The following is a 14,846-nucleotide window of genomic DNA, read 5'->3' on the forward strand; positions in this document are numbered from 1 at the left end:
AGGACATGTACTTATGTTTTATAGACTTTGAAAAGGCATTTGATAAGGTTCAACATAAAAAGCTTGTAGATATATTAAAAAGCAAAAATATTGACAGTCGTGATATGAAAACTATATCTAATTTATATTGGAATCAAACTGCCAAGGTAAGAGTTGACAACCAGTACACCCAAAATATCAAAATACAGAGAGGAGTCCGCCAGGGTTGCGTACTGTCCCTACTACTTTTCAATGTCTACAGTGAAGCCGTATTTCAAAAAGTGCTCTCAGACTCAATAGAAGGTATATCTATCAATGGAGAAGTTTTAAATAACTTACGTTTTGCAGACGATACAGTATTAATGACGGATTACAACAATGATTTACAGAACGTAATGCAACGCCTTAATGAACGCTGTCATGAGTACGGACTGAAGATAAATTTAAAGAAAACTAAATGCATGATCATGACTAAATCTGCACATGCAAATATGAAATTGACTACTAAAGATACTGCAACTGAGAGTGTTAATAACTATAAATACTTGGATAATAGGAACATGGATAACATCAGATGTAGACCAAACCAAAGAAATTAGGATACGCATTAAAATAGCACGTGCATCATTCATTAAACTTAAAAAGTTTCTTTGTTGTCGGGATATAAGGTTAGAACCACGCCTGAGAATGCTTCGACGTTACGTGTTCTCTAATCTTCTTTATGGCTTGGAAGCGTGGACACTAAAACAAGTCCATCTGAATAAGTTGGCCGCCTTTGAATTTTGGTGTTACAGAAGAATCCTACGAATATTATGAATTCAAAGAATGTCAAACGTGGAAGTAACTAGAAGGATAGGAAATGAGGCGGAAATAATATTAACTATCAAAAGACGAAAACTTGAGTACCTAGGACATGTGATGAGAGGGCAAAAATACGCATTATTACAACTTATTATGCAAGGAAATCGAAATGTGGGAAGACGAAGAATATCCTGGCTTAAGAACTTAAGGGAATGGTTTGAATGCAGTAGTGCAGATTTTTCGAGCGGCAGTCAACAGAGTCCGCATAGCCATGATGATTTCCAACCTTCGATAGAAGATGGAACTTAAGGAAGAAGAAGAATAAAAGGGGCACTTTGGCACAGCTTATTAAAACAGATGGAACACGACTTTTACGGAACACAAAAAGAAATATGAAGAATGGTCAGAGAACAAAGAAAAGAGATGAAAGAACTAATAAAAATGAAAAAAATTCAGAAAGAAACATGGACAGATTACTTTTAATCTCTATTCGCTAAATATAACGATAATGGACCACCAATACCAGAAGTGACAATTAACGAAGATATAAACATTGAGGAAGGAGAGGTAAAAGAAGCATTAAGGAAATTAAAAATAGAAAATTACCTGGAGAGGAAAGAATACATAATAAACTCCTAAGTTATTCCACGTAAGAGAGACACCTCTAGAAATAGTCAAAACGATCGAAAATATCTACCAGAACAACACAATTAAAGTAAAATAAGAACAATTACCTGGGCCAATTGAAGCTGACAATGAGATAAGACAGCGGAATCCCTCTGGAATATATATATATATATATATATATATATATATATATATATATATATATATATATATATATGTATATATATATATATATATGTATATATATATATATATATATATACATATATATATATATATATATATATATATATATATATATATATATATATATAAGAGTAAGAAAAAAGAAGTACTTGTGACTCGTGTGGAAAAAATATATAAATGTTTTTGATGGGTTGGACTCAATAAAAGGGGCTATTGGTTAACTATTTAATATCTCGAGCTTTCAATAATTGTGTTTACAATTCTTATCAAGAGCTGCTAAAAAAGTCAAAATATCTTACAAAGTTGAACTATAAAGAAAAACATTTTTTGTTAACTCACCAAATAAAATTAGTTTCGTTAATAAAAATTGCTGCAAATACATGTCAAAAAGAATTAATACTAAAATGCCCTTATCTAATAAATTCTTCCCTGAAATTTTAATAATTTTGAAAACATTTTCTTAACAAAAAAATAATTGAATTTATAAATAGTTTAAAGTAGCAACCAATTACAAATAAGCCTCAATATCATAAATGCCAACTTAAAATGTTTACCTTTGACAATTATATTGTCAAAAATAAAATTTTGTTTAAAAATTCTTTTTTGTTTAGTAACAAAAAAGAAGAAGATTTGTTCACCATTGATAGATGTCTGAAAAAATGTAACAGATATATGGAAAATTAAATAAAAATGTGATATTTTTCAAGTTTTATATATAATTTATAAAGAAATAATATAATTATAAATTTTGCTTAGGTTTTGAATTTTTGATCTTTTGTTTAAACTATTATCACTTTTGCTAATACAAACCATTTCCAAAAAAGTCCTTTTGAATTTATTACTTTCACTACATAAAATTTTATGTTGTATTTGCAGCAATTTTTATTAACGAAACTAATTTTATTTGGTGAGTTAACAAAAAATGTTTTTCTTTATAGTTCAACTTTGTAAGATATTTTGTCTTTTTTAGCAGTTCTTGATAAGAATTGTAAACACAATTGAAAGCTCGAGATATATATATATATATATATATATATATATATATATATATATATATATATATACATATATATATATACATATATATATATATATATATATATACATATATATATATACATATATATATATATATATATATATATATATATATATATACATATATATATATATATATATATATATACATATATATATATATATATATATACATATATATATATACATATATATATATATATATATATATATATATATATAAATGTTTTTCTTTATAGTTCAACTTTGTAAGATATTTTGTCTTTTTTAGCAGTTCTTGATAAGAATTGTAAACACAATTGAAAGCTCGAGATATATATATATATATATATATATATATATATATATATATATACATATATATATATACATATATATATATATATATATATACATATATATATATATACATATATATATATATATATATATATATATACATATATATATATATATATATATATATATATACATATATATATATATATATATATACATATATATATATACATATATATATATATATATATATATATATATATATATATATATATATATATATATATATATATATATATATATGTTGGTTAAAAGTTAAAAGTTAAAAGCAGTCTGGTTAAAAAAAAAAGGTCAAAAAATGTTTCGCAGATATCTGAAGCTTTTAGACATAGGTGGGGGTTACTAGATGACGAATAGATGAAAAGGTACTTGTATTTTTACCTTAATATAATTTATGGTCACAATTTGATTTTTTGTCTATAAGTTTTTTCCCTTACATTTTAAATAAACAATATTTATATTATTTTTTATATCACGAATATCTTTATTTTCCCGTTTTTTTCAATTAAAATTGATAAATAATTTACGGAAATATTTGCAAAAAAACAGTTATTTTTGCACTAATTTATAAATTTTATTAATTTTTTTATTAACAAAATGTTATATTAACCATAAATTATTGTTTAAAAAAAACGCAAGATAAACATACGAGTACCTTTTCATCTATTCGCCATCTAGTAACCTCCACTTATGTTTTAAAAGCTTCAGATATCTGCGAAAAATTTTGCCATGAAATCGATGATTTTTGCATAATCAGACTGGGCTAATGTATATATATATATATATATATATATATATATATATATATATATATACAGTGTGACCCATTTAGATTGGAAACACCTATATAAAATTTGAAGTTGTTAACTGATTTTAACCAAATTTTTTTTTAATGTCGTGTAATAAAATGTCTATTGCGGGACAAAATATGAAATATTTAGTTAAATTTTCAGGGCATTCTATGATACTTTTTCTTCGTCGAAAATGGAGAATTTGTATTAGCGATTTTTTTATTAAAAAAATTTCTACGCCACTGGATTTAGAGTGGCTTCAAATAGCTATGACAAAAATTTCATTAAGATATATTTATTAATAACAAACTTATGACAACTTAAAATTTTAAAACTCACTAAGAAAAAAACACTCTGTATTAACGTTAAAAAAAAAACACTCTGTATTAACAGAAACATGGAAATATAATTTTAGTTTAAATCCTAGTTGCCTCTACCAATCCACCATCTAATTGGATACATTTTCGTAGCGTTTATGAATATTTCTAATTACATTTCTTAGTTTTTGGGGAATAATTTCTGCACATGCCTGTCGAATTCTTGCACGAAGTTCGTTTACGTCTCTTGCACGGGTTTGGTAAACTTTTTGTTTGATAACTCCCCAGAGAAGGAAGTCTAAAATTGTGAGATCTGGAGATCTGGGTGGCCAATCTATCAACGGACTACCCCGGCCTATCCAACTGTTCGGAAAATTTTCATTGAGCCATTGCTTTACGATTCTGGCGTAATGAACAGAACACCCATCTAACTGGATATACAAATTTAATCGTTCATTAATTGGGAGCTCATGAATAGCATCCCACAAGTCGGTGTTTAAAAATTCTAAAAAGTTCTGTGAGTTCAAGTTTTCTTCAAAAAAGAAAGGACCAATAACTCGCTCGTTCAGTATACCACACCAGACATTTATTTCTTAAGAATACTGGCTTTTACAGTTTATTACCCAATGGGGATTATCTGCTGTCCAATAGCGACAATTCTGTGATGATACTACTCCATTTGTAGTGAAAGTGGTTTCGTCGGTAAACAACACGTTTTTTAGAAAATTTATATTGTTTAAATATTCCCCTTAGGCCCATAAACAATATTCTAAACGTTTTGCTTCGTCGCCTTCTTGTAATGTGTGTAAGAATTTTGGTTTGAAAGGTTTAATATTATTTACCTTAAGACATCGCCGAATACTCTTTCGAGGCACATTCAAATATAAACTGGCATTCCTGAAACTGGCATTAGGGTTATTTCTGAAATGATCTAAAATGATTTGATCATTTCCTCTTCTTCTTTGTAACGGGTTATTTTTTAAAATTAGTTTTGATGCTGCACCATATTCATTAAATATTCTATTTATTTTGTTTACCGTACCGCAGCTAATATTAGGACGATCCACATGTCTGTCATTAAATATTGTACAAACTTCCCTGGCACTTCTATCGTTATCTCCCGAAAGACGTATAATTTCAATTTTTTCTCTCAAACTTAATCTTGCAGCCATGACACAAAATATTATTAAAAGAATTTGAAGTAAATATTGTTGCAGATATTATGCATAAATTTATGCTAGCACTGAAATTTGTATGACACAAATAATGTCAAACAGTAATATCGTTGTCATGGCAACTGAGATTTAGTTGTAGCATGTAAAGTTAATAATCATGTAAGTGCGTTACTTGCATTAAATTTTTATGCTATTTTAAACATTTTTTGTCTAGTAGTGGTTTATTATTAAAATTATTTGAAAAATAATTAGTTTTATGGTTATCTGTTGATACAGGGTGTTCTTTTTTGACTCATAGCTTAGTGAGTTTTAAAATTTTAAGTTGTCATAACTTCGTTTTTAATAAATATATTTTAATGAAATTTTTGTCATAGCTATTTGAAGCCACTCTAAATACAGTGGCGTAGAAATTTTTTTAATAAAAAAATTGCTAATACAAATTCTCCCTTTTGGACGAAGAAAAAGTATTGTAGAATGCCCTGAAAATTTAACTAAATATTTCATATTTTGTCCCGCAATAGACCTTTTATTACATGACATTAAAAAAAAATTTGATTAAAATCGGTTAACAATTTCAAATTTTATAGAGGTGTTTCCAATCTAAATGGGTCACACTGTATATATATATATATATATATATATATATATATATATATATATATATAATGTATGTATGTATATAAATATATATATATATAACCCTCAAGAAGAATATTTTTATCATTGGTATTGCCTTTGACGTGTAGCTTCATACAATAATTTCACTATTTTACTGCCGAATGTCTAGTTTTTTTAACACATTTAAAGGTCGCTATAAAACATATTTAATACACCTACAAGGCAGCCATAATTATAGAACAACATATCAAGTTGACGATTTTTTCTGGACATGATTTTTTCAATGTAATTAACATTTTTATTTGGTCTAAAAATATATATGAAGCATATAATCTAAAATGATAACTACAGTCATATAATTAAGTACCTAAAGTACTTTAAGTTCCTTAAATAGTCAATGCACACCTTTTTATAGGAGTATACTAAAAATAGTATGTTGTATAATGGTAGTCGCATTTATGTCGTTTTATAGTCGTCATTATTAATAAATTACAAATAATCTAATTAACGTAATTTCACATAAGTTTAATTTTAAATTATATTTTAATATTGAATTATGTCATGTATATGTCATATGTATTTCAGTCCAGACGAAATATATGTGTATAAATAGAACGACACGAAGAGACAGAATAGGACAAAATGTGACGGTCAACACCTTCAATTTCGAAAGAGTACAACGTTTTAAGTATCTGGGGGCCGTAATCACAGCTGACAACGATGTTACTGAAGAAATAAAAGACAGAATCCAATCTGCAAACCGATGTCTATTCGTACTGGATAAGCTCATAAAATCAAAAAATCTTACAAGAAGTTCAAAGATCAAAATCTATAAATTCATAGTCAGACCTGTAATAACATACGGATGCGAAAAGTGGACGATGGCCAAAGCAAACGAAGAACAGCTCAGACGCTCTGAACGAAAAATACTTTATACTATACTATTTATATCTAATTATCCTAAGAAAAACGTCAACTATCTTTTAAACTTAGTGTATACTTGTTGGGAAGCATTTTCATTTCGTTTTCATCACAATAAAGAACTTTAGTAAATTAATGTTGTGTTTTAATTTACTAAATTTACTTATTGATACAGTTGGTTTTGTTCTTCCTGATTGAAGACCATCATAAGGAAACTGCAAAATTATGCTAGAATGTAACATAATAGATTGAATTTGTTGATTATCTCACAGAAATCCAATATTTTTTAGTAAATTTTATTTATTGATAGCAAAATTGATACCCACTGTCAAAATTAAGCAAGAATCCAGCAATAAAGAAATTTCAAGTACAAACTTATTTTTTATACAAAGTTCATTTTGCATTTTAGTGGTTCAAATAGAACTTCAAGATATTGATACCTGCATAAGTTAAACAAATCTATCTAATGAGGTCACTGATTAGCATGCATGAAAAGTAGGACCACGCCTATATTTGAACCATAATTAATTCTGTGATCTGAAATATGAAAAAGTGAATTCTAAAGCAGTGAACAGGAAGGAATATGTAAAACAAATTAGCTGAAGCAATTCAGGAAATTGGATTATTAAGCTTAAAAATAATGATCAAGTCAAAGTTAACTCTTCTGCTAAGAAAAAAATCTAGATTCAAGAAATTGATCACACCAGAATAAGAATATGGTCTACGCAGTTTAAAAGAACAGTATTTCAGAAATCTTTGAACTCTCTCCTTTTTCATACATGCTTGAGTAAATGGAAAACAACACAGAGTTGAATTTTTAACTTGAGAGCAGATAAAAGTGTAAATTTTTAGAGATGCAATCCTACAAAAATCTCAGTTATCTTTTAATGAAATCAAGCCATTTCATAGCTTTGCTGCTTATAATATCTATTTGTAAATGAAAAGACAAATTTCTGTGAAAAACCATACTTAGATCTGTAACATTATTGACTCTCCCGATTAAAATCTTCTCTAAATTATAATTAAATTCCATAGACTCAAGAGATCTATAAAACTAGATCTTCCGATATTTAAATATCTCTCTCTCCAATGGCGCTACAGCCCAAATCGGGCCTTGGCCTCCTCCAAACTATGCCTCCAACCTTGTCGGTCCAGCGCCGATCTTCTGCAGGTTCTCACGTCTACCAAATTTTGCTCGTCCGCTGCCACTTCATCCTCCCATCTTTGGCCTTCCTTTTGGTCTTGCGCCCTGCATTTTTAAATATATATTTAAATATATATATATATATATATATATATATATATATATATATATATAATATAAATAATGATATAAAGACGATTTTCTTCTACAATGTGATAAATAAACTCTGAAAATTTTTCAACTTCTTTATAACAATTCAACATTTTTTTATTGTAATAAGAAAAACAAGAAAATATATATTGCAAGTGAATTGGAAAAAATTATCATAATTTGTTTTAAGACTTCTGATGTTCCACTGCATAAGTGTGAAACATCCTTGTGCTTTGTTATATTGATTAACTTGAGTCATCCTTTCCTATGGATGAATCAACCTTTTCTGTTTTTAATTTTGTGATAAAATCTGTTTTGTTTAATTTAGTAGCCATATTCATTATAACCTGGAGAGAGATGAGAGTTATCCCTTCCAGGGGTAGTTACATTCCATTCATTATTGTTATAATTTGTGTTACTAAAAATATGTGTTTTTTCTATATGTACTCTTCCATTAGGATTTAATAAAAATTTATTATGTTCTGAAACATATATTTTCTAAAGACATCATCAATCTCTCTTATTTTTTTTTGTCTGATATACTCTGAACATTGTCTACTTGTACTATTGTATTTATCACTATCACAATGTACACATTTCATAATGCATCTTTGATTAAAATCGTGAATTTCCGCACAATTAATAAATTTGTTATTTTTTGTTTTACATAAATTTTTTGTATGCCCATAATTCAAGCATTTGTAGCACTGAATCACTGGCATATTATCAGGCAGAACTATATGATCTATTCCACAAATTAGAACACCTCTTGTCAAAGATGTCCCAGTGAAGGTATAGCAAACAGTTCCAGTTGGAACTAAATTTACCACTTCACCACGAACTCCCCTTGCAGGTGTTTCCTCGCTTCCTTCACTATGACTACATGTATCATTAATAATCTTATCTGGCTTTACTTTTATTTTAAATCTCTTCACATTTATAATTTTACAGTTTTTAGTATTTGGTTCTGAGTATTTTAGCAAGACATCATCACTAAATTTTTTTGTCAATAAATTGGATTATTCCCTTGCATGTAACATTTTTGTTGGGTATAATCATCATAACCTTTTTCTTTTAGCAAATTATTTTGAAGAAAGTTATTTTCTGCATTTCTATTTTTAAATTCCACACTAATTCTATTTACCCCTTTTCGTGAGTCTTAAAGATATCGTTTAGTTGTAAATCAGAGATTTCTCTTGCAATCGCTAAATAATTATAATTTCCAACATTTAAGTGATCCTTCCTGGCTTCTATATATACTTCAAATGGCCCCTTATCATATATGTCGTATCTATTTGGAACCTTTATCATATTTATTTTTTTAACTCTTTAATTTGTTTCTCCACATCTTTCATTTCATTTTCGTTAAAATAGCTGGGGGCTTCTCGCCCCCAGACGAATCCCCAATTTTTTTCTTTTAGTTTAACTCTTATTAAAGAAGGTAACTTACCAAAACTTTCTAAATTTCAACTGTATAATTCAAGCTTTATGAATTTAATTTGAATCAAAGAATACTTAAAAGTTTAAAACAAAAGCATGCAGTCACCTAACCTATCAAATCAAAAATAATTAGAATTTTTTTTTTTCAAATTTGGCTCTTATTTAACTTCCTTTTTTTGTTTATACCCTCTATACTTTTAGTAAGAAAATTCAAGCTTCGGAAAACTATTATTTGGTTGGTAATTTCACAATATTCTCTCGGAGTCAACTATATAGACTGTACTCTTCAAAGAAATTTTGACAACCTGGAAAAAATTGTTATTCAAACATAAACATAAACAAACAAAGTTAGGTTAGAATCGACGTGTTAGCAAAGAACATGGACGTATGCATATATATTCGTTGGTGTGAGGTTGTCCAATACTGATTACTGGATTACCGCAAGGCCGAGATAATCAACCAAAAAAGAAAGTGTATTTGGTAACTTTTCTAGTAACTTTCTTGGGTGTGAATCTGTCTTTTTAGTGTACTCCTCCTGGTTAAAAAACAAACCATAGTAAACCAGAAGAAGTGTAAAAACCGAGAGGATCATCAACTTACCACATGTAAACAAAATTTTACACTAAGTAAATATCAACGTAAATGCATATTGATTGGAAACAAAATACAAACTGGGAAGTAAATTGGGCCTGGTATTTCTTTTTATAAATTAGACCTAAGCTAATTAAGTTTTGGAAAGTAAAAATGTAGTTTTGTTTAAAATATTTGTTTCCTTAAGAAAACCAATAAAATTTTGAGAGGGATTATGTGAGATTAATACTTGAATGAAGTAGTTTAAAAGAAAACTTTTTCGTTTTGAAGAAACTTGCCAGTAAAGTAATAAATAAAATAAAAGTGGCTCAATGAAAGAAAGGTCAATGTTAATCTATCCCTGAGAGAGAGAGAGAAGATATACCAAGAAAATTTTAGAATGGAGACCTAAACACGATGCTTATCGTTATCGAGAACGTCCTCCAACTAGATGGTCGGACTACATTAAGCGCATACGGCACAACTGGATTCAAGGTGCTCAAGAGCAGAAGCAATGGAACTATTTACGGGAGTCCTATGTTTAGTAATTGTCTCAAAGAACCTACTGATGATGATGGTAATGACGATATATTCAAGAGGTATATTTAAATTTTTTATTTGAAAACGATACTAAGCGACAGAATAAACGAATGAAATGTGTCATGAAAGACAAATTAGATGACCTTAATATTAATTGGAAGGCAAAATTGACAAACGTGCTAAAGATAGAAGAATACTTAAAACATCTACTGGGGGCAAAGACCTTTTGTGCATTTAAAATTAATTACATCCATGAAACCAGAACAATGAAAAGAATGAATTTATAATAATAAACTAAATCTTTCTCACACTATTATTATAAGGCACAAAACTTTTTATTTAAAAAATTAATTTATTCATTTTCGTAGTTTATTTAAAGACAATCCTGCATAACAATGCATTACGTGGTGAAAAAAAAAACAACTATTAGTAAGTCATTAACATATCGAAGATACATAATTTATGTTTTAAAATAACATACATATAAAATCAGAGTTTGGTGTTAATATTAAAGGTAAATTAAATCTAAAACCAAATACTTATCATGTCGGGATAGTATTATGGGGTTTTTTTCTGTTTTTTTTTTCTCATGATTTACTATGAAATTACTAACAAGAATTTTACTGTCATCATTGCATACGGTTGTGTTTTTAAAGACCACTTTTATATATTTAATTTTATATTTTAATAAATAAAATAATTAAATAAAAGAAGACGGAACAATACTCTGTGACAAAGTTATCAAAAAAACATAAAAGAACAGATAACAAAATAAGATGAACAAGAAAGAACAAAGGATTCTATTTATCAAAAACTTTATGAATGCAAACACTTTTGTTAGAGTGATTTGTCAAAATCATTGAAGGATAAAATATTTATAGAATAAATTAACATTACCCTAATAAACTATAACCCTAAAATACTAACATGTTTTTTGACACAAGCACTGATGAGGAGTAGTAGTATTATTTGATGTTTGATGATAGTGATACTGATGCCTCATCTTAGAAGTATGAAGTCACCCTAGGATTAAAACTTATTATTATATTAATTGGAAATTTTTACTACAAGATTTATTTTTTGATAAAGATATCAATTTTGACTTTTAATAAAGCTAACGCTAAAACGTTTGACAACTGTAGCTGGCAAAACATCTTTCCAAGCTACGGATATCTACGCCTAAAGCACTCGTTAAATTCGTAATGTTCAAAAGTACTGCAGTTGTTACTACACACGCCATATACTCCATTCGTCAGAGACCACTGAAAATATCACTGAACTTCTAACAATCATACGAACAAGGTAAATTTTGCTCAGTATGTTAATTTTAAGATCCCAAAAAAGTTTGCCATTCCTACTCACGGACTTCCCCCTCCCCCTCACGGGCTCCCATGATTCTCATGAAATCAATAAAGTTTATCACTTCCATTGATAGGTCACTATGGCATTTGAAATACCTCTAAAAACGTTATATTTAAACTGTCACATTACAAACGATCTTAAACGTTTAAAACTCCTTCTTTTCCATTGCACAAGTACGTTTTTCAAAACTACACAACTTCAGCTATAAATTTCACTCAATACCGTCTTCCAAGGAGCATTTCCCGTGACATGTGATCGTTTGTAATGTAAAAGTTTAAATTCAGCGTTTTTTTTTAATTTTCTTTATTTTCTGGTTAACTGTGTATTTAATTATTCTTCGTATATTTCTGACTGTTATTGTAAAGTTTGTTTTACGGTCAACTATACCAATATAATTATGAATATTTAATTACTGTGTTTATGGTACTTACGCTGTAGTAAAAGTTCTATTTAAAACAAAACGCACTGTCATTTTTAAACACGAATGCACTGGCCACTGATAAATACAAGTTCAACGTCAATATACTGACGACTGACGAAGGACGAACTAAGCTTTGTATAAATTTGATGTGTATCTTTGTTTGCTAAGTGCATTCCACCAAAGAGTAACTTTTGATTTAGAATAATGTGTAATTTTGATTATAATACAATCAACATCAATTATGAGTTATTTATCACATTGATAAGACAAAAATAGTTTGCCCGTGGTAGTTCTAAAAACAACCCATTTTTTCTTAGTTTTGGTACTGTGGAAGTTATCTACGAGTGTTTAAAATAATGTTTTATAATTATGCCGCCGCAGTGATACGGTCTGTATGGCTGACCGTATCACAGCAAATCTGCGGAATGGCTAAAATCAATAAGAACAGACAATGTACGAATTGGTGAAGTAATGAAATAAAAGAAGAGGTCAAATCCAAGAAGTTAGCGTGGAAGAAATATCTAGGGAACCAGAATGCAGAAAGCTATCAAAAATATAAGCAACAGAGGGCAAAAGTGGTGATTGAAGCAAAAAATAAGAGCTGGGAGGATCTTGGGAATAAGCTGGAGAAAGACTACCACACTAACCAAAAACTATTTTACAAAACTCTGAAAAGCCTGAGAACAGAGAGCAGACAACAAACACCAAAACAAATTAAAAATAAAGATGGCCACATCCTCTGCGAGAACGAAAGTATTATGAACAGGTGGAGAGAATATTTCGAAGACCTCCTAACTCAAGAAGACTCTAATAATGAAATAGACAACACTGAAGAAAACCCACATGAGAACCCAAATCAAAACGAAATAACAATAGAGGAAATAAGAGAAATAATACTCAGGCTCAAAAGAGGAAAGGCAGCTGGCTATGATAAGATAACTGCGGAAATGCTAAAAAATATGGGAGAAAATGGAAATGAAATGCTTAGAAAAGTTTGCAATAAAGCATGGAAGGAGAGCAAGATCCCAAAAGACTGGGAAGTGGGCGTTATTTTACCCATTTTCAAAAATGGTGACATACGAGACTGCAGCAAATACAGAGTATCCCTTTCAAAGTTTACGAACGAGTACTGGAGAAAAGACTACTACAAGAAGTAGACCATAAGCTGGAGCAGTCACAGAGCGGTTTCAGGAAGGGAAGAAGCATCCATGACCATGTTTTTACACTCAAACAGCTAATACAAAATGCACGAAATACAAGCACGGAATTATACCAAGCCTTCATAGATCTCAAAAAAGCATTTGATAGAACCCCCCAAACCGAAATAGACAAAATGGAACAGAGAAGTAGACAGCAAAGTCAGAAAAGCTATTATGAGCCTATACAAGAACACAAGAAACAGAGTAAGAACAGATAATATGGAATCAGACGAGTTTAGAGTCGATGATGGCCTACGACAAGGAGGTGTACTAGGCCTCATCCTGTTTAATATTGTACTAGATGATGTAATAAAGAACACTAGAGAAGAAACATCGAGAATATTTGTTGGACATGGAAACCTGGAAATGAAACAGATAGCGGAGTGCGCATTTGCAGATGACCTCGTTGTATTTGGAAGAAACGAAGACGCACTTAAAAGAAACCTCCAAATATGGAGAAAAAAACTCGAAAAACGTAATCTGAGAATCAATAAAAAAAAAAACAAAGTTCATGGTATGTGGGAAAACAGATCAGCATATAAACATTAAAATCAATAACGATACTTTAGAACAAGTCAAAACCTTCAAATGCTTGGAAGTGCAACTAGAGAGTTGGGGTACACAAGAAGCAGAGATAAACAATCGAATAGCAAACGCTTCCCGGATATACCACGCAATTAAGAGCACATTCCTATCGAAAAAAGAAGTATCCCTAAAAGCCAAGATAGCTATCTACAACACAGTTTTTGTACATATCTTAACATTTGGATATGAAAGCTGGACGCTCACCACCAGACTAAAAAATAAACTGCAAAGTATTTCAATGAAGTATCTAAGAAGAGTACTAGGGATGACTAGAATGGACAGGATAGGGAACGGAGAAATAAGAGAACGCCTTAAAGTCCAATCAAAAGAGAAGAAAATCGAAGAAGCCCAACTGAGATAGTACGGCCACATAGTAAGGATGGATAAAGAAAGACCAGTGAAACAAGTATGAGAAGCGAGAAGAATCTTAAAAAGACCTAGGGGCAGACTTATGAAGACCTGGGACGATGAAATTGCCGCCATCCTAGACAAGAGAGGAGTTACCAAGGAGCAAGCGAAGAAATTGGCAAGCAACAAGAAGAATTGGAAGAAGGTTATATACAAAACTTCAAAAGAGACTTTACACCCAACAACTGAGATCCTGAAACTAATGGACGAGAGAAGAGAAGCCAAAAATGACCCA

General features: G+C 29.5%; 2 protein-coding genes across 3 annotated transcripts in view; one reads left to right on the top strand and one right to left on the bottom strand.

The window, feature by feature from the left end:
- The window catches only part of LOC140441480 (medium-chain acyl-CoA ligase ACSF2, mitochondrial-like), a 38,888-nt gene extending 26,306 nt beyond the window's left edge, over positions 1-12,582 (bottom strand). For both annotated transcript variants that reach the window (XM_072532227.1, XM_072532226.1), the window contains exon 1: positions 12,430-12,582. In XM_072532227.1, the coding sequence (XP_072388328.1) occupies positions 12,430-12,470 (41 nt within the window). In that variant the 5' untranslated portion in view covers positions 12,471-12,582. The remainder of the gene's footprint in view (positions 1-12,429) is intronic.
- Positions 12,583-13,837: 1,255 nt separating this feature from the next.
- LOC140442367 (uncharacterized) lies at positions 13,838-14,564 on the top strand. The gene is made up of 2 exons (XM_072533442.1): positions 13,838-14,132; positions 14,188-14,564. The coding sequence occupies exons 1-2, from the start codon at positions 13,838-13,840 to the stop codon at positions 14,562-14,564; spliced, it is 672 nt and encodes a 223-aa protein (XP_072389543.1).
- Positions 14,565-14,846: the final 282 nt, after the last annotated feature.

The sequence above is a fragment of the Diabrotica undecimpunctata genome, chromosome 5 (genome assembly GCF_040954645.1).
Source record: "Diabrotica undecimpunctata isolate CICGRU chromosome 5, icDiaUnde3, whole genome shotgun sequence".
Taxonomy (NCBI): Eukaryota; Metazoa; Arthropoda; class Insecta; order Coleoptera; family Chrysomelidae; genus Diabrotica; species Diabrotica undecimpunctata.